The sequence below is a fragment of the Mustelus asterias genome, chromosome 14 (assembly GCF_964213995.1).
Source record: "Mustelus asterias chromosome 14, sMusAst1.hap1.1, whole genome shotgun sequence".
NCBI classification, from domain to species: Eukaryota; Metazoa; Chordata; class Chondrichthyes; order Carcharhiniformes; family Triakidae; genus Mustelus; species Mustelus asterias.
The window spans coordinates 60,759,040-60,783,784 of NC_135814.1; the positions used below are offsets into that span (position 1 = coordinate 60,759,040).

At 44.1% G+C, this 24,745-nt stretch overlaps 1 protein-coding gene across 7 annotated transcripts in view; it reads right to left on the reverse strand.

Moving 5' to 3' along the window:
• Positions 1–24,745, reverse strand: part of znf385b (zinc finger protein 385B) — a 242,165-nt gene that overhangs the window by 69,219 nt on the left and 148,201 nt on the right. For all 7 annotated transcript variants that reach the window (XM_078228498.1, XM_078228499.1, XM_078228501.1 and 4 more), the window contains one exon: positions 14,955–15,065. In XM_078228498.1, coding sequence (XP_078084624.1) covers positions 14,955–15,065 — 111 coding nt within the window. The remainder of the gene's footprint in view (positions 1–14,954; positions 15,066–24,745) is intronic.

Here is a 24,745-nt window from a genome sequence, read left to right on the forward strand (position 1 = left end):
AAAATGAATACAGGATGAAATATAGACAAAGTTAAAAGCTGAGAGCTTCGTAAAAATGAATCATAACTAAAATCTTAGGGTTAACAGTTCCACAGGGTTCAAGAATATATGACTGCAGAAAGCATGTGCTGTTTTGTCAGGGTAACTGGCACTTGTCAATACAAATTACATGGATACCAAAGTGCTCATTCAGCAAAAGGGAGCCAGAGGGAAGCTGCTTCTGGAGCAGAATGCAGAATGTTGAGAGAGTGAAAAGACATCCACAGAGAGCAGGTCTGTGCCTAGACTGGGAGTTGTGCTGAATCTGTCACAGAGGACTGATATTGACTGGCCGCATTCCCAGATAATCACCGTGTCCTGACTGATTACAGTTGTCTCATTGCAAAATGTAGTGCAATGTCCCATAACTGTTATGGTTATCGTTCCATGGAATACATGAAGTCAGTCATAAATAAAGGTTAAATTCATTTTTTAAGTTGCCATATATGGGATCCTGTTAGATTCAGCAGGCCGAAGTCCAAATTATATTTAATTATATTTATGGCGCTTGATCACCTAATTTCCAATTCAATTGATCTTGCAAACAGCATCTCCAGTCTTCCATTTTGAAACACAGCAACAAGAGAAATGCTTCCATTTTGCACATAACTATTCTAACAAAAATATTATGAATAAAGATGGATATGCCCATAATTGTGACCATAAATATCTCAAATTAACATCAAGCAGTTTCATTAGGGTTGTTTAACCTTATAAATAAATATTTGCAGGTCAGTGCTAATTTTGATTGAAATTTCTGCTTCTGAACTATACTAAACATACTGAGAAACAAGAAATAAGGCGTTCCTTATCTATTTTACATTTCAATTTTTTTTTCTGTGAATAAAGTTTACTTTCCAACGTTTACAATTATTTTAGGAATTCAGACATGTTAGTTATCCTCGTGAATCTGGCATTACCATGTCTGCTATGAAGCAATGACAATTAAATCAATATCCTCCAAGGGCCCTTTGTCCCTCCCCCACATTATTATTTAATAATTATGATTTTAATATCTGAATTGCTCGTAATTGGAATACACAAATAAACTTTGTTCACCATTTTGAAATTAAACTTAAATATGATTCCCTGCCCACTCACCTCAGTTAAGCATTATCACACACTACAATAATTTTTCTCCCTTTTCTTCATTCTAATGATATTTGGCAGCTTACAGGCATTTTGGCACAGTATAATTTGACAGCCACATGAGAATTGATTCCCTGTTCTGCTTACAATAACAGATGTCTAATGCTGAGCTTTAAAACAAGATCTAGGCTTGCCGCACATTACAAATAAGACCGAAGCATCAGTTGCCTATTCTTATGTTCTCTTGCCCAACAACCATGTGGTATACTGTAAAATTCTATTAGCGCCAAAATTCATACTAATGTTGTTCTATAAGATCATATTTTCTTTCCACACTGCTGTGTTGAAAGTGCTGAAGTTGAGCCATCCATCGTTCTTTATGCATGCTGTATTGACTCATGTTGGATTTCTTCATTGTAGTTGTAAGGTCCGCAATACAGTATTCTGCAATAGGATGTAAAATAACCTAAAGCACAATTCAACATATTGGGAGTGGAATTGGTTTTGGGTTGCAAAATGGGAAATAGCGAATGAGTGGCCCATTTTACCTCCCACCTAATTATCTTACCACTCAGCTGGAATGTAAAATAGCTATTAATTCACTATCGGCCACTTTGTGCCACTGGCCAATACAAATTTCACTTCTATTTAGTCGACAAGTCAAATATGAATTAAACATTTTTAAAAACTGATTTGAATAATTTAGAATACCTGAAAATCTGCCATTCTGCCTTGGATAATAGGAGATCAAATCTAAGCTTCAACGTTTCAATCCATAGCTTTTACAAATAATAATAGCATCCCAGTATGTAAAATTCAATCATATTTGCAATTTCATAGAATCCATACAGTGCAGAAGGAGGCCATTCGGCCCATCGAGCCTGCCTTGACAACAATCTCACTCTGGCCCTATCCCTGAAACCCCATGCATTTACCCTGCTAATCCCCCTTGCACAAAGGGTCAATTTAGCATGGTCATTCAACCTAACTTGCACATCTTTGGATTGTGGAAGGAAACCGGAGCACCCGGAGGAAACCCACGCAGACATGGGGAGAATGTGCAAACTCCACACAGACAGTGACCAGAGACTGGAATTGAACCCGGGTCCCTGGCACTGTGAGGCAGCAGTGCTAACCACTGTGCCATCCCCACTGGACACTGAAACTCAGCAACTGAATTCAATGTAGGGCAGTGAAGTAAAACGTCTTAACATAAAAGATAACGCAAAAATTACACAAGTGAGCAGTGGTGGGAGATCAGTGGGCTTCAAGTGCAGTGACAAAGAGTTCAATTTTGTTGCAGTTTAATTATCTTGAATCCATGAAGAACTTTGTTGGTGATTTTTTTTCTCCCCCAAAATAATTAAAAATAACAGTGAAAGATTTTACAGATATTAAATTTGTCTGGAAGGATAGGCACATTAAAAGATCTAATTATATTTAATACATTAGTACAGAAGTCCTTCTTACAAGGTTCAGAAAGCTGGACACTGAAGACTAAAAATGAGAAAAAGATCAGAGTATTTGGAATTTGTTGCTATCATCAGTTTCCTGCGGCACCAAATGATTGAGCTCAAGATTTAACTCTGAAGACTGACTTAATGGAAAAAATCATCAAGGCAAAGGTCTCGTATTTCAGTCCTGTTGCTCATGTCAGAGTACAGCATTTACACACCGGTTTGCAAAGACAACTCTGTCCTGTAAATCTTTTTTTATAACACACATTGGTGACAAAGCCAAATGATGCACTGAAAGCAAGTTCTGTGGAAATACAAGAAAGCTTAGGAGCTAGTCTGCAGAAAGATATTCCTGGGATAAGTTTGATTCAAGGATTTTACAGTCATGTATCATCAACAGCATAATATCAGAGTCCTGATTATGAATGCATATAAAACTTTACCTGAGGTTAAGGGAGGCAAGAAACTGTCTTCCAAAATATTTCTGATTCTAACATGATTAAATTTTAAAGAAAGTGCCAAATAGTTTTTTTTGGAACTCTAGTTTGGGAGAGAATTGCCGCATCCATCATCTATCTTTTCTGCCAACCACTTTGCCAACATTATCTGACAAAGGGGAAACTATACCAGCACTCAAGATTTCAGGAACAAAAGTAGCTTTTCCGAGTTATTTAGTTATTTATCAAATCAATCATTAATAGATGATTGCATTTCTCTCAATGGCTTCCTTGTTCACATCTGCCTGCTGTCATGTCCATTTGACCTAGATATACAATCTAACTGAAGTTTATGCCTCTTCTTCCTTTCTATGTCTACTCGTACCTGAGGCAACGCATTTGTTGTACTGTTTTCGTATCCAACAGATCATTCTCTGGAGTGTTTCCACAACAAAATTTATTTTTATGTGGACAGAGCTTTACCCTGACATCGGGGTTCAGTTAGATGTGATGGGAGGTCATTATTTCTTTCTAGCTGAATGTGAGGACGTCTTTGGATGACAACCTAGCATTGGCGGCTCCTGTACCCTGCTGCATGGCTGTCTGGAGTGTGGTTTCAACCCATAACCTGACTCAGAGATGGAACTGTTACAACTTAACCAAACCTCATTCCAATTGTACATGTGCAATGATAAAATTGCTCATATGAAAATTAACTGAATCTTTTGTAGCAATTTTGTGCATCATCGCTTGAGTAACATTTTCAAAAATATTTAAACAATTTACTTCATTAATATTAGGTTGTAATCATGCTGTGTGGCATTATAAATGAACACATCCTTGAGTTTGTACAAAATCCCTTTGCCCATGATGTTAAAGGTGGCATTAAAGAATCAAAAATTATGGGTTAACACCATTGAGTAATGGACAATAGAATGTCACCCAAACAATGTGTGTTACTGATATCACAGGGTAGAATTTCAACCCATATATTGCCAGAGCAACCTACTGAATTGTATGAATCCAAGATGAATGAGTTAAACATTTATTTTGGGTGGTGTTGCACAACAGATGGTACCGATCAGCTGTCCATTAGGCAGTGCCTGATCTTCATTTCCATTGACTGTAATGGCATTGCATATAACTGGTGGTCAATCCAATAGCATCCGTTTCTGCATCATGGCTCAAGTTTAATTTCTACTCCATTGTGGTTATATTATGCTACATCAACAACTAAGATAACATTCATATTTAAACATGTATTTCAAAATAAGTTACTTGAAATATTGGCAGTAAATAAAATGTCCTTGCTCTTCCAGTAGTAATGATAACAAAACTGTCAGTGTTCACCATCATCACACCTGTGAAACTGACAGCAACACAGGAGCTTTAGAAATGGAAATCCAGATGTTGTTTCATTTATTCCCCATTCTGCGTAGAGTGAATTGTTGGAATTCCCACAGATGGAAATCTTTAAATCTTTATATTTGAAATCACTTGAATCGGCATGAGAATCCACTTTTACACTACTACTAATTTCAATGAGATGTAACTGGATTTTTAAGTGACATGTGGAATTCAGAATTATTCCTAAATATCTTCTCTGGTCCTGAAAAAACTAATTTTATATTGTGAAAATGCCAAATTTCTCCATTGTGACAAATGTTCCATTAGCTTTGAATATAGTGAAAATTATATTTTTAGGTTTATGATAAATCATCTATGTTAATCTCAACTTTTACTTTGCTCTCTGCAAAGTGCCTAAATAGTGAGAGAAAATCAGTGCACTTTACTTCCTAGGTTGTAGTCTGTTAAAATTCTCCCATGTGATTGGCTGTCTAGCCTGCTTAATGACATCTTATCCTACCTGTCACAACACTTCACTGGTCCCTTGTGATGCCAGTAGAACACCACACTGTTGGGGCTGTAAGATTGATCTGCTCCTGGTGGGTGCCCCTGTAGTCCTGGAGGGCACCAATATGCAGTGGTACTCAGGCAGGGCTCTACACTCAAATAGAGACCACGGGCGCAATCTTTCCAGCTCACTGTGTCAGTCGATCAGCGTGGTGAGCTGGGAAGGTCAAGGTGCTCCGTCCCACGCTTGCCTAGTCTACTAAATGACTCTTATATTTCTGCCTGATGTTCCGCCACCTGTCATTGCATCTCCAGCGTTGCATTGTCGGCCACTCACAGAGGGCTTCATCTGACCCAGACTCAGTGGGTGGCTGATCCCCAGCAGTCCTCTGAGTTCCAGAGAACTGGACAGACCTTGCCTCCGACTGCTGTGGCGATGTGTTAATGAAGTGTCCTCCAGAAAGTGATCCCAAGCTTAATCTTGAACTATGACCCACCAAGGTGTGTGTCTCTGCACTGGTGGAGGGTGTGGATGAGCGCAGTGACAACTCTTCTTTGGTGGCTTCCTCGGCTTTCTTCTCCGAGGTGGTGTGGACCTTACGTTAGTTCACCAATGGTGTATAGAACTGTCGATGCCTATAAGAGAGAGAAGGAACTTTAGGCATAACACAGGATTGCATGTCACTCACTGTGAGTGCCAGGACATGGTGAACTTCTGCAAGTGTCAGCCATACTAAGTTCCTGGAATAAGCTGATCTCCCCATTCCACTCAGTAGCAATCCCGGACCTCTCTAAACAATTCAGTGGCATCCACCTTGAATTTGGTGAGGGGTGTGTTGTGGCTATCCCTCCTCCAGTCTGGGATCTTTCCCTTCTGTTGTGGATCAGGTTGGACTGGATGAAGACAAAATAATAGAATGTAATGAGAAGGGATGGAGCAGAGATTTGGAAATGTCCATGTCCCTTGTGTGTGGTGAGCCCTCCCCAGAAGGGGTGGAGGAAGGAGTGTGTGTAGCATGATAGATGAGATAATGTTGATGTGAAAGTATTCGTGAGACAATCAGTAGTGATATGTGTCCCTGCGAATGTTGTGTGAGATCCCTGAAGAGAGTAGCCCTTTGAGTACATGATGCCATGATTAGAGTTTGATATTGGAGTGAGTTGAAGGTTGGTTTACCCCATGGAGCGGATGAGATTATTCATTTTCTTCTTGCACTGGATTGCATTCCAAATGCAGGCATCAACTGTGCTGATCTGATCTGCTATAGCCTCTCAGGCCAGAGAACTGAAGCTGGTTTGCTTCCTCAAGACATTCTTGGAGTAAAGCATATCCTTATGCAGCCATACTCCTCTTATCAAAGCCTGGTGGGCTACGAGACAGAAGCGGGATGCAGCCTTCTTCTTCTGGTTGACAGCCATCTTTAAAGGTGAAACGTGCGTACTCAGGTAGCATTCAAATATAGCGCCCGGACTTCTAACCCTGTTAGGTAACCGCAGGGCAGAGGAATTAGTTCCTGACCTGCCATGTGATTCGGAGAGATGCTTGCCAGAATTGGATGTGATTTCCTGCCATGTGGGAAATGTGTTGCGGAACCCACCCGTCACTGCTATAAAGGTGCTTACATAACTCCTGAACTTACCTTCAAAAATGGAAAATTCCACCCTTTGTCTTTGGCCTCCTACTCTGTTCCAAAGAATCTCAACACAAAGCTGAAGAACAGCATCTGATTGTTTTACTAGGTATTTTATGGATCTTACCACTAACTTCATCAACTGCAGGACTTAACTACAGCTTCCATTTTCTCCAAGAAACCAGGTGTTGGCAATGTAGATTAGGTGAATTAATGTATCAACAATCATAGAATCCCTATAGTGAAAAAAGAGGCATTTGGCCCATCAAGCCTGCACCGACAACAATCCCACCCAGGCCCATTGAGTCTGCACCCCCATAACCTCACGTATTTACCCTGCTAATCCCCCTGACACTGAGGGGCAATTTAGCATGACCAATCAACCTAACCCGCACATCTTTCAGGCTGTGTGAGCACCTGGAGGAAACCCACACAGACACAGGGAGAACGTGCAAACACGCAGATAGTAACCCAAGCCCGGAATTGAACCCTGGCGCTGTGAGGCAGCAGTGCTAACCACTGTGCCACCATTATGTGGAATTTTTATTTCCGATTTCGAGCATCTGCAATAATTTGCTTTCTGCAACTAACAAATGAATTGACGTAGTTCACGTAATGAGCCTATCAAGTTCTGTGAGGGTGGTATTTGCCTTGCCTGTAGAATAAGATTAACATGATACTGTGCATCAGTGATACACAAGAGAAATACTACTGGCAATCTCCCACCACATCCTCCAGATTCAATGGGAGAACCGTCACACAAATGCTACTGTCCTTAGAGCCAGCTCTACAAGCATTCAGATAAAACTCCTGCAATATAAATTTTGATGGACTGGACACTGTGTCCAGGTGGCCATAAAGCATCACCCCATCTTGTTTTCTTAACTCTCAAATAGCCAATATTCCAGGGAAGACAAAGAAAATGCTTCAAAGACACCCTGAAGCTCTGCTTGAAGGACAAGAACATTGACATTAATTATTTGGAGGCGTTTGCCATGCATTGTTCAAAATAGCGACAAGTTATCCAACATGCCACATCACGCTTTGAATCACAACGTCTTACTGATGAGGCAGAGCGGCAGCAGAGTAGAAAACAAAGGAAGCAACTCCTATACTCCGGATTCTGCTATTTCACTGGACATCCTGCTTCACGTGCTCAAAGATCTGTAGGTTAAGAATTGACCTGTTTAGTCACTTGAAGATCCATGGCAGAACCCGTGACCCTGAGAAGATGACAATGTGCAGAATACGATTTATACGTAACTGTCTTTTCAGTACCTTAAGAACATAAGAAATAGGAGCAGGAGTAGGCCATCTAGCCCCTCAAGCCTGCCCCGCCATTCAATAAGATCATGGCTGATCTGAAGTGGATCAGTTCCACTTACCCGCCTGATCCCCATAACCCCTAATTCCCTTACCGATCAGGAATCCATCTATCCGTGATTTAAACATATTCAACGAGGTAGCCTCCACCACTTCAGTGGGCAGAGAATTCCAGAGATTCACCACCCTCTGAGAGAAGAAGTTCTTCCTCAACTCTGTCCTAAACTGACCCCCCCTTTATTTTGAGGCTGTGCCCTCTAGTTCTAGCTTCCTTTCTAAGTGGAAAGAATCTCTCCACCTCTACCCTATCCAGCCCCTTCATTATCTTGTAGGTCTCTATAAGATCCCCCCTCAGCCTTCTAAATTCCAACGAGTACAAACCCAATCTGCTCAGTCTCTCCTCATAATCAACACCCCTCAGCTCTGGTATCAACCTGGTGAACCTTCTCTGCACTCCCTCCAAGGCCAATATATCCTTCCACAAATAAGGGGACCAATACCTTCAGTCAAAGGAGCAGCAGGTGTCATACAGGAAAGTGAGCTGAACGTGAATTGATTGATGCTAACTCAGGTCAACAAATGTTTTATGAACTCACTTATTTCAGAAGCAACTTCTTGCTAAGTTTGTGAAATGGAAAGGTGCTGACATAACTCCTAAACTATACTTTAGGCAGTGTGGAAGTCAAAAGTGAAGGCCCTGTTATTTTCAATAGTAAAAATAGAGTCTGACCTAATGCTGTGTATAGCCATAACATATGATTATTGCTGATGTGGCTGTCTGAACATTTCCTACTTCCCTTTGGATCTACAGCAAGTCGTTTCTGGACAACCTGTTGAAACACTGCTTCTTCACCAATTCAAGATTGGGGGAAAATATTACATCCACCTTTTCTATGCAAAGAACCGCCCATGCTCAAGCTGCTGTGCACCCACCACATGTGCTCTGTTTATGTAGGTGCTGTATTTTTTAAAAGGCCAACAAATTTCTCACAGTTGCAGAGACATATACCTCTACCTGTTGTTAAAGTGGGCACTATGTCAATGCAAAGGAGAGAAGGAAGGCATCATTTAATTAAATCACTTTCACACTCTTGCAAGTAAAATCTTACAGAATTTTCAGTGAGATGATTTCATCAGTGTAAAGACTTATACGCAAAGTACAAAATAGAATATGTAAAGCTTAAATAAGGGTGCACAGACCTCAGCTGTGACATTCTGGTCAGGATCCTCCAGCTGTTTGCTAGTGGCGGATGCTCTGGTCCCGCTGGCAGTGTACCCCCACCATGGCATTTCCCGGCGGCATGGGGTGACTACAATGGAAAATTCCATTGACAATGGCAGGACCAGAAGTTCCTGCCACGAGCAGACAGTGAGCTGCCTCTCGATGCTGAGAAACCCGCTGATGGGAGGCCGGAGAATTGCAGCCCTTCGCTTTATACTATATGCAATCATTGTCGTTGTCATCCTGTAGCACGTGTGGGTCTCCCAAATAAAAATAAAGCTGAACTTCAAATCCTGCCACAACAATAACCAAGGCATTTGCTGTTTCAGGGAAATACTTGTCCAACAGAGGGAGTATTTAAAGTGAAAACAAAAAATTGGATTGGGAAAAGATGGTTGAACTCTCTAGCGTTCATGCAACAGCATGTGCAGCCATTCCAGAAATATTTCAGTCAATCCCAAACCTGAAAGGTGAGAAAATGCGCAGGAAGTAGGTTTGGTTGGAACTTGAGTTTGCTGCCATTGATAGAGCAAAGCAAGTCTATAAGACCTCAAGTAGGGCTGATTATAACACATCTAACACACAGTTTTATCCATGTCTATGGTGTCTGGATTCTTCACATTTTAACCGTCTGATGTTAGACCTACTTCAGCAATGTTGAATACAGTTTCATTGATCTTCATTGTTTGCAATTCAATGATTAGCACTCAGAACAGAGCTCAAGAAGGTCTCATGTGCCATTATCCTAATGCAGCACAAAGCTTGAGGGTGCTATAGACCTCAGCTGTGATATTCTGTCCTTATGTGTTGATACTATACTCAATTATTATTATTGTCATCAGTCCCTCAAAACAAGGATGACATCTGCCAGGCATCGTGATGTGTGTGCCCTCAGGTGACTCAGCAGGCCAACCCTGGAGCCACAAATCTTTCGGCAGAGATAGAAGGATTTGCAAAACTTGGTACTTGTATTGTCAAGGAGCTATGCTTCATTAATGGACACACTAAACATTTAGTACTCTGTTGTGCCACACAGAATTATAATTAGTTGTTTGGGGGATCAGTGCTACTTCAAAAGATTTTCTGTAGTATCGCTGATATTTGTTATTTTCTATCCTTTTCTTCATTTTCTGCTTGCCATTTAATGTGGTTCTTGTATCAGAAACTTGCTTAACTGAGGCCCAGTTAGCAGGTATTGTATTGAAAGTGTGGTTAATTGTGACATGTGAAGATGTAAAATCTATTAGTCCCTGTAAATCTGTAAAAATGGTAGAGCAGAGATTCTGCCTGTTAGCCAGTGTCAACACCCTATGCCACCCCCCCACTTTAAACAAGCTCCAGGAGTCAGGTGTTTAGTATAATGTAGATGGGCACATGTGCAATTTGCAGCCTAGGTGAAAGTACCTTGCAGAGTACAGGTGAAAGAGTACAAGGCAGTACTGGATGAAAATACTCAAATTGGTCCTGAACTCAAAAGATTGGTTTCTTGATCACAAAAGCAAAACACTGGGTGTTGGAAATCTGTAATAAAAACAAAAGGTGCTGGAGATACTTAGCCGGTCAGGCAGCATCTGTGGAGGAAAACACTGAACATTTCAGGTCAAAATGACCTTCAATCAGAGTGTTCTGATCTATTTTCTGACTGGCAGAGTATTTCCAGCATTTGTTGTTTTTTTATGGTAGCCAATCACTGTCTGATCAGATGTCCCAATTTGATTTCAGCTATTCATAATCTTCTTGGTCCTGCAACCAGCCACAAAGAGGTTCTGACAAATTACGTACACCATGCTTCATAGCCATTTGGTGCAGTGGCACTGCAACTGATACTCATTCCAGTAGAAAACTCCTCCAGTCTCATTTCTTTCAGTGGCAAAAGAACTGAAGCCAGCGCTAGAAGCTTTCACCCCAACTACAGTAAAACCACTGACAGGTGGCAAAGGGTCAGAGATGCCCACCCACGTCCAACATCCAAATCTGCACAATGACTCCCATCACATTTAATGTCCAGGTTTCTCTTTTATCGAAAGCAATTTTTAAAATCTAGAAGCATTTTTGTGAGAATGTATTGAATGCCTTTGTGTTCTTCTTGAACTATTTTTAGTCCACAGTAATTATTGCCTCTTGACTGTATAAATGCAGGATGAATAGCAATTTACAGAAACTCAATACAAATGCCATGATTTTGCATCTGTGTCCGGCGCGAGAACAAACGACGACATAGACGCAAAATATCATGAGACTCAGAAAATGAGAGTCTTGCTGGCATCACATTGGCAAGGTATACAACTGTTCTTTAGCAACGGGAACCAGATGAAGGGAACACCTGGGGGCACCGCTCAGTATTATACCCCAGGGCAAGGAATATACCCGAGCTGTACCTTGGCATTGCCTCCTGGCAGTGGTAGTGTCAAGGGGGAGGGAGGGCCACTCTAGGAAGCTCTATTGGGGGGGCTCCCCCTTATCAGTTGTCGAGGAAGGGGTGATTCCCTTGTGTGTTTGGGGGGACCTCCATGTGCATGTGGGGGGGGGAATGTCTCGGTGTGCATCTAGGGGTTCTCTGTTTGCATGTGGGGTGGTCTCTGTGCGTGTGGGGGGTCTTCGTATTTGTGTATGGGGGAGTCTTTGTGCAGGTATACGGGAGGGTTTCTGTGTGGATGTGGGCGGGGTCTCCGTGTCCATGTGGGGGTGGTCTCTGTGTGCATGTGCGGGGAGGTCTCCTTGTGCATGTGGGGGGAGGTCTCAATGTGCGTGTATGGGGGGGTCTCGGTGTCCGTGTGGGGGGGGTCTCCGTGTCCGTGTGGTGGGGGTCTCCGTGTCCGTGTGGTGGGGGTCTCCGTGTCCGTGTGGGGGGGTCTCCGTGTCCGTGTGGGGGGGTCTCCATGTCCGTGTGGGGGGGGGTCTCCGTGTCCGTGTGGGGGGGGTCTCCGTGTCCGTGTGGGGGGGTCTCCGTGTCCGTGTGGGGGGGTCTCCGTGTCCGTGTGGGGGGGTCTCCGTGTCCACGTGGGGGGGTCTCCGTGTCCGCGTGGGGGGGTCTCCGTGTCCGCGTGGGTGGGTCCCGTGTCCGTGTGGGGGGGTCTCCGTGTCCGTGTGGGGGGGTCTCCGTGTCCGTGTGGGGGGGTCTCCGTGTCCGTGTGGGGGGGTCTCCGTGTCCGTGTGGGGGGGTCTCCGTGTCCGTGTGGGGGGTTCTCCGTGTCCGTGTGGAGGGGTCTCCGTGTCCGTGTGGGGGGGTCTCCGTGTCCGTGTGGGGGGGTCTCCGTGTCCGTGTGGGGGGGTCTCCGTGTCCGTGTGGGGGGGTCTCCGTGTCCGTGTGGGGGGGTCTCCGTGCCCGTGTGGGGGGGTCTCCGTGCCCGTGTGGGGGGTCTCCGTGTCCGTGTGGGGGGGGTCTCCGTGTCCGTGTGGGGGGGTCTCCGTGTCCGTGTGGGGGGGTCTCCGTGTCCGTGTGGGGGGGTCTCCGTGTCCGTGTGGGGGGTCTCCGTGTCCGTGCGGGGGGGTCTCCGTGTCCGTGTGGGGGGGTCTCCGTGTCCGTGTGGGGGGGTCTCCGTGTCCGTGTGGGGGGGTCTCCGTGTCCGTGTGGGGGGTCTCCGTGTCCGTGTGGGGGTTCTCCGTGTCCGTGTGGGGGGTCTCCGTGTCCGTGTGGGGGGGTCTCCGTGTCCGTGTGGGGGGCTCTCCGTGTCCGTGTGGGGGGCTCTCCGTGTCTGTGTGGGGGGCTCTCCGTGTCCGTGTGGGGGGGTCTCCGTGTCCGTGTGGTGGGCTCTCCGTGTCCGTGTGGGGGGGTCTCCGTGTCCGTGTGGGGGGGTCTCCGTGTCCGTGTGGGGGGGTCTCCGTGTCCGTGTGGGGGTTCTCCGTGTCCGTGTGGGGGGGTCTCCGTGTCCGTGTGGGGGCGTCTCCGTTTCCGTGTGGGGGGCTCTCCGTGTCCGTGTGGGGGGCTCTCCGTGTCTGTGTGGGGGGCTCTCCATGTCCGTGTGGGGGGGTCTCCGTGTCCGTGTGGTGGGCTCTCCGTGTCCGTGTGGGGGGGTCTCCGTGTCCGTGTGGGGGGGTCTCCGTGTCCGTGTGGGGGGTCTCTGTGTCCCTGTGGGGGGGTCTCCGTGTCCCTGTGGGGGGGCCTCCGTGTCCGTGTGGGGGGGTCTCTGTGTCCCTGTGGGGGGGTCTCCGTGTCCGTGTGGGGGTTCTCCGTGTCCGTGTGGTGGGGGTCTCCGTGTCCGTGTGGTGGGGGTCTCCGTGTCTGTGTGGGGGGGTCTCCGTGTCCGTGTGGGGGTTCTCCGTGTCCGTGTGGGGGGGGGGGGTCTCCGTGTCCGTGGGGGGGGGGTCTCCGTGTCCGGTTGGGTGGGTCTCCGTGTCCGGTTGGGTGGGTCTCCGTGTCCGGTTGGGTGGGTCTCCGTGTCCGTGTGTTGGGGGGTTCTCCATGTCCATGTGGGGGGGTCTCCATGTACATGTGTGGTGGGGAGGTCTCTGTGGGGGGGGGGGGGGGGGCGGATTCCTGTGTTTTCTATTGGAGACTGCGGTGTCCTATAAAAAAGGTGCCCCAACCTTGAGATTCCAAGCTGCCAACTTTTTCCGGCCCTATTCGAGTGACGTGTGGGCCACGCCTCCAGGTTTTTTCCACACAGAATGCTGGGTTATCTGGTGAGAAAGGTTCCGCTGTGCAGCCTGCGAGCTGCATGCCAGTTTTCCCACCTCAGCCAGCACTCAGTGCGGAGAATGGAAAATTCCGCCCAGTACCTTAAAACACTGCAAGACTGATCGTAAAAAAGACAAAAAACAAATTAAAGCATATTGGGATGATTAAGGACGAGAGTCTATGACAGCTACTTAATACTCCATGTTTCCCTAAAACAAAACATTCTGCAGTGAAATGCACTGTATTTTTATCCAAATACGTAATCATCTTACCAACCCATGGGACTAGCTGAACAAGATATTGTACAAAATATGACCTAATTGTCTTCCCTTTCACCATCCCTCGTAATGACATGCTTAGATCTGAAACAGAAGAGGATCTAACGATTGCACTGCATGACAGCCTTTTTTTATAATGACACATTCCCTTGTGCCTTCCTAGCAGTACCCATTAAGTCAGAAATGAATTCTGCTGCTTAGATTCAATACACTTGACACCAATGGTCTACATTTATTTATAGTCATCCCACTGGCATGCTGAGGACATATAGCATACCTCTTTTTAAATGAATGCTTTGTACCTTCATGTTTCCTATTGTAGTTTCAAACAATTAAGGATTTTAAGTCAACAATTCTGGCATCATCACTGTTGCTTTCCTAAACAAAGCACAAATTATTTCATGATAATTTAGAAATATTAAAGGTAATCCAGATGTATTGTCGAGGATGCACCAGCATTATACTTATAGGTAATTTCTCAGGGTGGTCAGAACATTCACATGAATATCGGCTGTAAATGTATAACTTACTATTTGCTTGTTGATAGCACTCTGAGAATATCGGTTTAGAAGCAGGGCATATTCTTTAAGATGACATTTAAACCTTTTCAATTGCACAAACATATTGCTGCAGTGTCCCATTACAAAGGGATATAATGTAAGCTCAATGCATTATTAACACTCACCTTGAAGAACTCCAATACCTGGGTAAGTTACACAAGGTACTGGAATCAATACAAGGTAATCAATACCATGGATCAGTGTGACAGCTGGCATATGCTGCACATAGCAACTTTCTATGTAGCTAATCCAAAAGTGTAAAATGTACAATGCATGCTAACCATCAGTAAAGTACTCGTTAAATTAACACACCATGCAGTACATATCAGAGGTAATTCTTAGAAATAAGCTCTGCATAAACATGTCAATAGAACTGTGGCTGTGGCACTTAAAAATAACAACAAAACAGAAATAATTATTTCAAGCTAAATGCAGATCGTACTCACCTCTGAATTAAATCGCAGCTGACAGACATTGCATGAAATAATTTGCTTCTTTTTAGGAGGAACCGAAACTCCAAAAGTGTGGTTAATGACGGCTTTCTGCACAGGATCCATCTGGAAAAATAATATTTAAAAATTTTCTAAGTATTGAGGATAAATGCTGGCAGAGAAAGCTATTACAGGAATGCTTGTAATAAGTCCAAATACTACTGTACATGGCAACTAAGCTCCTCAAATTCAGCAATCATATGAAAGGCAATATATGTTCAGGTTTTGCATTTCAGAGATATCCTTACATAACGCAGGGAGGTAAAGAAGGCAGAGATACATTTAACTGCATTTGGCAGCTCACCTGTTCCAGGATAAAAGGAGACTGTTAAATGCATTCAAAGTAGAATTAAATATTGATCTATTTGACTGTGCAAATAAGTACTATGACACATCAAACATTATCTACAGTAGTTGCTCACTAGTGTAGCCTGAAATGTCAGTGCTTTGTTCACAGTAGGAATTTTGGTTATACGGTATTATAAAGCTGTGCATGCAGTGTCTTTGAGGCAAGGTTATTCAAGAAAAAATCTGTGCACAGAAGCATGGAAAATCCACTGCTGCCACCACTGACGAGCAGCACTGTCACATGAGAATGCTTGTTTTTCTCCTTTACACTCAGAAATTAATTATTGAACACACAGAGCATGCTGCATAAGGAAAAGTAGAATTGAAATGCCAAATAAGAGTAGTTTAAGTACCTGTAGTGGTCCGTGAGAATAATGGGGGAAAAAAAGCAATGTGCTGCAGAGCTAAAAAGCGAGCACATACTGATTCTCTGGTGCAAACTGGGTAATAATCTAAGGCATCAACTTCAGGCCAGTGCAGCTTTTTTTACAACCTAGTGGAGGCCATGCACACAAGTCTCAATTACAACAATGAAGAGGGTACAAGGACAATTCATACAAACACAGCAGAGTATCGAGTCTCTTGAGACTGAGTGAGAAGCAATTGCCATGGAACAGGCAATGTTTCTTCATAAACAATCAAGGAACGGATAAAGTCAGACCAAGATTAGATTACAAGAAGGTGCAACATTAACATTTAATTAACTTCAACTATGTCAGAATCCGTCATCTAATACTGCTCAGGGGAGGAAAGGAAAGAGCGTATATAAGGGCAACACTGAGAACCCAGAGAAAACAGATCTAATTGCTAATGCAGATTTAACAAGTCAAGTTAAACTATTATTCAATGAAGAAAATATCTGGATGAATGGACCAATGAAGAAAATAAAAAGAAAATACATTATTTCACAAGGTACCAAGTTCCGTCCTTGTGAAAGCTAGATAACACTTTGTACTCTCAAATCAGCTGTTAAGGTAAATGAGCTTTTTGAGTTATATTTAACTGTTTATTAAGATAGTTCTTGGTTTTGAATGAAGCTAGAATTTGTATAGAACAGAGAAAGAAACAGAGATTTAGAAATAAATAGCAGTGTGTGAGCCCTCCACAGCAGTGGGTTAATAAACACCTAAAGTTGTCCACCCTTTGATAAAGCTCTCTGCTTATAAAATAAACCAGTAGCTAATACTACAGCCTTTGGCTAATCCTTTAGTCAGTGCTAAATACATAAGCAGAATCCTAGCTACAAGGTGACAGTAATAAAGTACAAGCTGTCCATTAGAATGTTCTGACTGGTTATACATGTATGAAACCTGTAAGGTATCACACTCTCCTGATTTGGAAAGGGCTGACCCTGCTGTGATGTGTAGGGACATCCCTCATGGGTAAGGATGGAAAGGTAGCAGCTGGATTGAGCCTACAGGTGTTTTCCAGGGTTCAGAAGGAAATGCTCAAATGACAGAATTTAAAGGGATGTGGCTAATTAAAAGTAAATGGTCACATCTGGGAACTTTTTTTTTCAGTCTTTTTGAATGCTGCAGAAACATTGAAATACATTTCCAGCCTGTCCAAAGGCTGTATAGGGCAAATAAAATCATGTGGACAGCAAAACAAACGTGGTAGCAGGCACTGTGGGTGCTCCTGCAACGCATGGACTGCAGCGGTTCAAGAAGAAGAAGGTGGCTCACCACCACCTTCTCAAGTGGAATTAGTGATGGGCAAGCCAGTGACGGCCACATCCCAGGAACAAATCAATAAAAGTGTGTGTGGGCATCACAGCATCTGAACCCCATGCTTTAAGTCTGGTGAAACATTCTGCTGTTGCGTCCCAAAGCACTTTCTAGCCACTGAATTATTTACTGAAATACAACTGTTGTAGGAAACCGTGGTGGTCAATTTGGACATGGCACTGAGATCAATGAACAGTTAATTAGACCTTGATATTGTTGGATGAAAGATGAAATTGGCCAAGACACAATTTTTTCTCTTCCTTGGAAGAATGCCCTGCCAGCTTCTGTGCCCACCTCAACCTTCAAATGGAGCTTTTCATTTAAAATGCAGCATTTCCAACAATGCAGCACTACCTCAAGTGTGCACTGAAGTGCTGGCCCAGATCATATGCTCATATTTATTGTGGGACTCTTGAGTCAGTAGAAAATAGATTTTTTCAAATCATTCCAAGTCATCATAGGTATATGATGCACGATCACTTACTACCACATGGTATAGGCTGTAGGAGTAAGGGAAGGTGACCCTGTAGGCCTCTTACAAACTAAGGGCGAGTACTGACCTTACTCTCATTTCTTATTCCCTTTCTTACTCACACTTGCAGACATATACATGACCACAACACCGTAATGCAATGAAAGCTCTGTTTCAAGATGTGAGTTGGCGTCACATTCCAGGATGTAGAATAGGCTTGAAAGATTAGCCTGTCATAATCAATAATGGTGCAGAACAAGACAATACCTCATACACTTTGTGACTGTCTCAACATTATTTGAAAGCACTGGCACGGCTTTACACATTACATAAACAGTGGCAGTGAACTTGAGATGGTAGTACCAGAGTGCGCAGGTGAAGAAAGTAGGACAGGAGATATGATAGTATCTTATGCCCAGGGGGCTACCTATTTGTCAGAATCCTTTCTACTTGGGGATGTGTAACATGTGGTGAATTATATATCAAAGGATGCACAGAGAGGAGGCTACACCAGAGTGGGATGTAGACCAAGTGTGAGGTTGGGAATTCTGGTAAATTTGGTTAAGTTTTTTCAAATATAAAGTTAGATTAAGAGTCACGCTCTGACATAAAACTTTCAAACTTCAAGTTAGGTAAATAGCCGAGTTATACATGAAACTGCCTGGCAGCAGCAGTTATCCATCAATCAGCTGACAGTAGTTGTCTTCAATAGGTGTTAATTACTGTAGGAGGAAGCTGAGCTAGATAATGAATCATCAGAAGCTCTATACAAGCTGACAGTTTTGCAAACGGCATGGAGTAAGGGGGCGCACAGAGAGTGAGAGGTAGACCGAGTGAATATTTGGGAATTTGATTCATGTGGGAATGGAAGTGCAAAGGGGCAAAAAGGTGTTAGTTTTTCCAACGTTTTAGGCCTCCAGTAGTTGCAGAAGCTGCAAATTGTTTTCCAGAAATAGAGGGTAACCTAGAAACAGCAGTGAGAGTTTGAAGAGCTAGCAGAAGTGAATCTGTGGGTTTGAATATTCTAAATGATATCAAAATATAAGCACAAGCAGTATTATGACATTCATTCAAACTTAATTAAGGAAATAATTAATTTGTTAGGTAAAACATGATTAGAATGGCAGGGCAGATGGTGTATTGCAGCTGCAGTATGTGGGATCTGATGGACACCAGTGCAATTCATGGCAACATCATATGTGGTTCAAGGAACTCTGGTTCAACATTCATGAACTGGAGGCCAGGCTTTGGACACTGTGATACATCAGGGAGGGAGTTAGTTACCTGGACACTTTGTTCTCGAGGGCAATCACACCACTTAGGCTAGGGTCATCACATCTGGTCTGTATTCAGGGACAGGAGAGTGTGACTACAAGCGAGGCAAGTATGGGGGTCAAGGAGACAGAAATAGAGGAGCCTCAGCCTTTGCAACTATCCAACAGCTTTGCGGTTCCTAGAGCTTGTATGGATGAGAGCAGCAGTTGTAAGGTGGATGAGCAAACTGACCATGGCCCTATGACTGTTCAAGTAGGGGAGTAAATAGAGATGTAATTCTCGTAGGGAACAGTTAGTCAGGAGGAAAGACATAATTCTCTGAAGCCAAGAGCACAAGTCTATATAGCTGCATTGTCTAACACAACAGGCTGTATTGTTTAACAGCAAAATACTGTGGATGCTGGAATCTGAAACAAAACTAGAAAGTGCTGGAGAAACTCAGCAGGTCTGACAGCATCTGTGGAGAGAGAATAGAGCCAAAGTTTAGAGTCTGGATGACCCTTCGTCAGAGCTGTATTGTTTGTCTGGTGCTAGAATTTTAGACATCTGCTTGGGGTTGGAGGGGGAACATGCAGTTGGAGGAGGAGGATCCAGCTTGTCATGGTCCATGTAGATACCAATAACATAGCGAGATCTATGAAAGAAGCTCTGCTTAGGAATTATGAACGGTTAAATTGAAAAGCAGAATCACAGAGGTAATAACTGAGCCAAAAGTGAATTGGTCAAGGAGAAATAAGATTCAGGAGTTGAATGCATGGCTCAAAGATAGATGTCGGAACGGGCGGGGGGGGGGGGGGGTCCCGCCCGAGGCCAATTGGAGCCTTGCCCGCTCTAATTCTGGGGTGGGCATGCCAGTAAAATTCCAACCATGGTTGCAAAGTGATCAAGATTGGGTCCTAAATATTCAAGGTTATTTAACATAGAATCATAAAACCTTACAGTGCAGAAGGCGGCCATTTGGCCCATCAAGTCCGCACTGACAACAATCCCACCAAGGCCCTATCCCCATAACCCCACATATTTACTCCGCTAATCCCTCTAACCTACACATCCCGGGACACTAAGGGGCAATTTAACATGGCCGATCAACCTAACCCGCACATCTTTGGACTGTGGGAGGAAACCAGAGCACCTGGAGGAAACCCACGCAGACACGGGGAGAATGTGCAAACTCCACAGAGACAGTGACCCAAGCCGGGAATCGAACTCGGGTCCCTGGAGCAATGAAGCAGTAGTGCTAACCACTATGCTACCGTGCCGCCCCTTAGAATCTTAGAAAGACATCTTAGGAAGGCAGGAAACTAGAAAAAGGTACTGGGGAAGCACCATTAATCAAGGTTGATATTAGTGCAGTAATGAGAGATAACCTTAGTTCACAGCATCAAGATGTAAAATCAGTTTGGGTTAAGGTAAGAAATAGCAAACTCACTTGTGGGAGTTGTTTACAGGCACCCTAGCACTCGCTACACCTTTAGACAGATTAGACTGGAAGGAATAATGGGGAGTTGTAAAAAGGGTACTGTAATAATCATGGGTAATTTTAATCTTCATATAGATTGGAAGAATCATATGGGACAAATCAGATTGGTAAAGGTAGCCTTGACATGAGTTTGTGGTATTTTCGGGACATTTTCTTAAAACAGTATGTTCCAGTGCTGACCAGGGAGCAGGCTATTTTAGACCTGCTAATATGTAATAAGTTAGGGATAGTGTCAAATTGAAAGAATGTGTACAATACTGCAGAGGTTTGTGGTAGGTCAGAAGATTGGACAGATTCTAGAAATCAGCAAAGAACGACTAAAAACATAAGGAGGGGGAAATAGGAGTATGAGAGAGAGCTAAATAGAAATATATAAACCGATAGTAAGAGTTTCTTGCAGATACTTAAAAGGAAAAGAGTAATTCAAGTGATCATTGGTCCCTTAGAAGGTGAGACTGGGGAATTAATAATGGGAATCAAGACAATAGCAGGTGGTAAACACGGACTTTGCATCTATTTTCCTTGTGGAAGGCATAAAAACATATCAGGAATACCTTGAAAATCAAGAGGTAAAAAGGAGGGAGGTACTTAAAACAGGTACTGGGAAAACTATTACAACTAAAGGTTGAAGTGCCTCCAGGGCCTGTTGGCTTTCATCCTAGGGTTGTAAAAGAAGGAAATACAGAGATAGGAGACACATTGCTTATGATCTTCCAAAATTCACTACAGGGCAGTCAGCCCAATGTCTGCCACAGGGAAAATGCTAGAATCCATTCTTAAGGAGGTAATGGCAGTATATTTAGAAATTCATAATACAACCAAGCAGAGTCAACATGGTTTTGTGAAAGGAGAATTATGTTTGACTAATATATTGGAGTTTGTTGAGGAAATAACAAACAACGTGGATAAAAGGGAATCTGTAGCTGTGGTGTACTTGGATTTCCAAAAGGCATTCAACAAGGTGCCACATTGAAGGTACAAAATAAGAGCTCATGTTGTTGGAGGTAATGCATGAATAAGGACAGAGGATTGGTTGGTAAACAGGAAGTGGAGTCGGGATAAATTAGTCATTTTTGGTTTGGCAAACTGTTATTTATGGAGTGCCACAGGAATGAATCAGTGCTGGGGCCTCAACTGTTTACAGTCCACATCAATGACTTGGATAAAGTGACCAAATGTATGGTAGCTAAATCTGCTAATGGATGGCACAAAGATAGGTAGGAAAGCAAGTTATGAAGTGAACGTAAGGAGTCTTTAAAGGGACTTAGATAGGTTAAGCAGGGGTGGGAGGAACACACCTGGAGTATTCTGTACAGCGTACAGGTTTGGTTTACTTCATTGGAAATGATATGCCCTGTAATTGCAACGGAATAAATTCAGAGGAGGTTCACTCAACTGATTTCTGGGATGAAGGAGTTGTCTTATGAGGAAATGTTAAGGAAGTTGGGACTGTACCCATTAGAGTTTAAAAGAATAAGAGGTGATCATATTGAAACATATAAAATTCTGAGGGGTCCTGACAGGATGGATGTTGAGAGGGTGTTTCCTCTCATGGGGAAGTCCAGAACTAGGAGGCACAGATTAAAAATTAGGGGTCTCCCATTTAAGATTGAAATAAGGAGAACTGTTTTCTCTGAGGGCCCATTAATCTGTGGAATTCACTTCGCCAGATAGTGGTGGATGCTGGGTTATTGAGTACGTTCAAGGCTGAGATTGATAGATTTTTGATTATTAAGGAAGTCAGGGGTTATGGGGAGTAGACAGGAAAGTGGAGCTGAGGCCATAACCAGATTAGTCATGAATTTATGGAATTGTGGAGATAGCTCAATTGGTCAAATGACTATTCCTCCTTCTAGTTCTTGTGTTCTATCAGGCTCTTGCTTCCCTTCAGTAAGAAAGGAGGTGGGGTGGGGGTGAATTTTCCCAGACATGGGGAGGTGGGTGAGTTTGGGAGCAATGGGACAGTGGGAGGGGGGGGGGGGGTGGTGTAGATCCTCCAAAAGTATCGCCAGGTGAGGACATGACATCATGAAACATTCATTTGGGTTTCGCCCAGGTGAGTTTAAAGGTAGGCAGGGAGCTCGAGCGCATTTTTCAGTAAGGTACTTAAAGGGTCAAATAGGTCATGATGTTCTGTCTTAACCAAGGATTCTGACTTGAACAACCAGCAATCATATTTTGTGAAGTGTCAGAATCTTGTGCGGGTCACTGATACAAATGCACAGCAAGGAATACTTCTCCAGTGAAACTGATGGGCTGGGAAGAATTTCCTCAGTGAAAGTGAACAGCTGCTGCCACACCCAGGTGAGAAGCTGCTGTTCATGGCACTTCTTCCCAGAAAGTGATTTAAAAGGTGACTGCCAAGTTTTTGGAAGTCACTTCACCTGTCTTGCTCACTTCCAACTGTACTTTCTTGCTGCCAATGTTCATTCCTCCTTGGAGACATGGACAGAGAGAGGAGAAAGTATTAGGAGGAGCGAGAGAGAGGCTGACAGGGAGGGAGGGAGAAAGTGTGTTGTGATGAAAGGTTAATGCCCTGAAACATTAATTGTGCTTTTCTCCGCAGATGCTGCCTGACTGAGAAACATAGAAAAACTACAGCACAAAACAGGCCCTTCGGCCCCACAAGTTGTGCCAAACATATCCCTACCTTTTAGGCCTACCTATAACCCTCCATCCTATTAAGTCCCATGTACTCATCCAGGAGTCTCTTAGAAGACCCTATTGAGTTCGCCTCCACCACCACTGACGGCAGCCGATTCCACTCGCCCACCACCCTGTGTGTGAAAAACTTCCCCCTAACATTTCCCCTGTACCTACCCCCCAGCACCTTAAACCTGTGTCCTCTCGTAGCAGCCATTTCCACCCTGGGAAAAAGCCTCTGAGAGTCCACCCGATCTATACCTCTCAACATCTTATATACCTCTATTAGGTCTCCTCTCATCCTACGTCTCTCCAAGGAGAAAAGACCGAGCTCCCTCAGCCTATCCTCATAAGGCATGCCACTCAATCCAGGCAACATCCTTGTAAATCTCCTCTGCACCCTTTCAATCTTTTCCACATCCTTCCTGTAATGAGGCGACCAGAACTGAGCACAGTACTCCAAGTGGGGTCTGACGAGGGTCTTATATAGCCGCATCATTATCCCCGGACTCCTAAACTCAATCCCTCGATTGATAAAGGCCAGCACACCTTACGCCTTCTTAACCACCTCCTCCACCTGCGGGGCCGATTTTAGAGTCCTATGGACCCGGACCCCAAGGTCCTTCTGATCCTCTGCAGTACTAAGAGTCTTTCCCTTTATATTGTACTCCTTCATCCCATTTGACCTGCCAAAATGGACCACTACGCATTTATCTGGGTTGAAGTCCACCTGCCACTTCTCCGCCCAGTCTTGCATCCTATCTATGTCCCTCTGTAACTTCTGACATCCCTCCAGACTATCCACAACCCCACCAACCTTCATGTCGTCGGCAAACTTACCAACCCATCCCTCCATTTCCTCATCCAGGTCATTGATGAAAATGACAAACAGCAAGGGTCCCAGAACAGATCCCTGGGGCACACCATTGGTGACTGGCCTCCATTTAGAAAAAGACCCATCTATACCCACTCTCTGCCTCCTTTGGGCAAGCCAGTTCTGGATCCACAGGGCAGCAGCACCTTGGATCCCATGCACTTTTTCTAGAAGCCTTGCATGAGGGACCGTATCGAACGCCTTGCTAAAATCCATATAAACCACATCTACTGCTTTCCCTTCGTCAATGTGTTTAGTCACATTTTCGAAGAACTCCACCAGGCTCGTAAGGCACGATCTGCCTTTGACAAAGCCATGCTGAGTATTCTTGAGCATACTAAACCTCTCTAAATGCTCATAAATCTTGTCCCTCAGGATCTTCTCCATCAGCTTACCAACCACTGAGGTTAGACTCACCGGTCGGTAATTACCTGGGCTATCCCTATTCCCCTTCTTGAAAATAGGAACCACATCCGCAATCCTCCAATCCTCCGGCACCTCTCCCGTCTCCATCGACGATGCAAAGATCATCACCAGAGGCTCTGCAATCTCTTCCCTCGCCTCCCACACTAACCTGGGGTACATCCCATCCGGACCCGGCGACTTATCTATCTTAATGCCATTCAAAGATTCCAGCACAACTTCTTTGTTAAAGTCCACATACTCAATCTTTTCAGTCCACCGCAAGCCCGCAGTACATCCAACCAGGTCCTTCTCCTCTGTGAAAACCGAGGCAAAATACTCATTCAGCACCTCTGCCACTTCTACTGGTTCCGTACAGATTTTCCCGCCTTCACCTTTTATAGGCTCTATTCCTTCACGTCTCATCCTTTTACTATTCACATATTTATAGAATGCCTTAGGGTTTTCCTTAATCCTACCTGCCAAGGCCTTCTGGTGACCCCTTCTGGCTCTCCTAATTTCCTT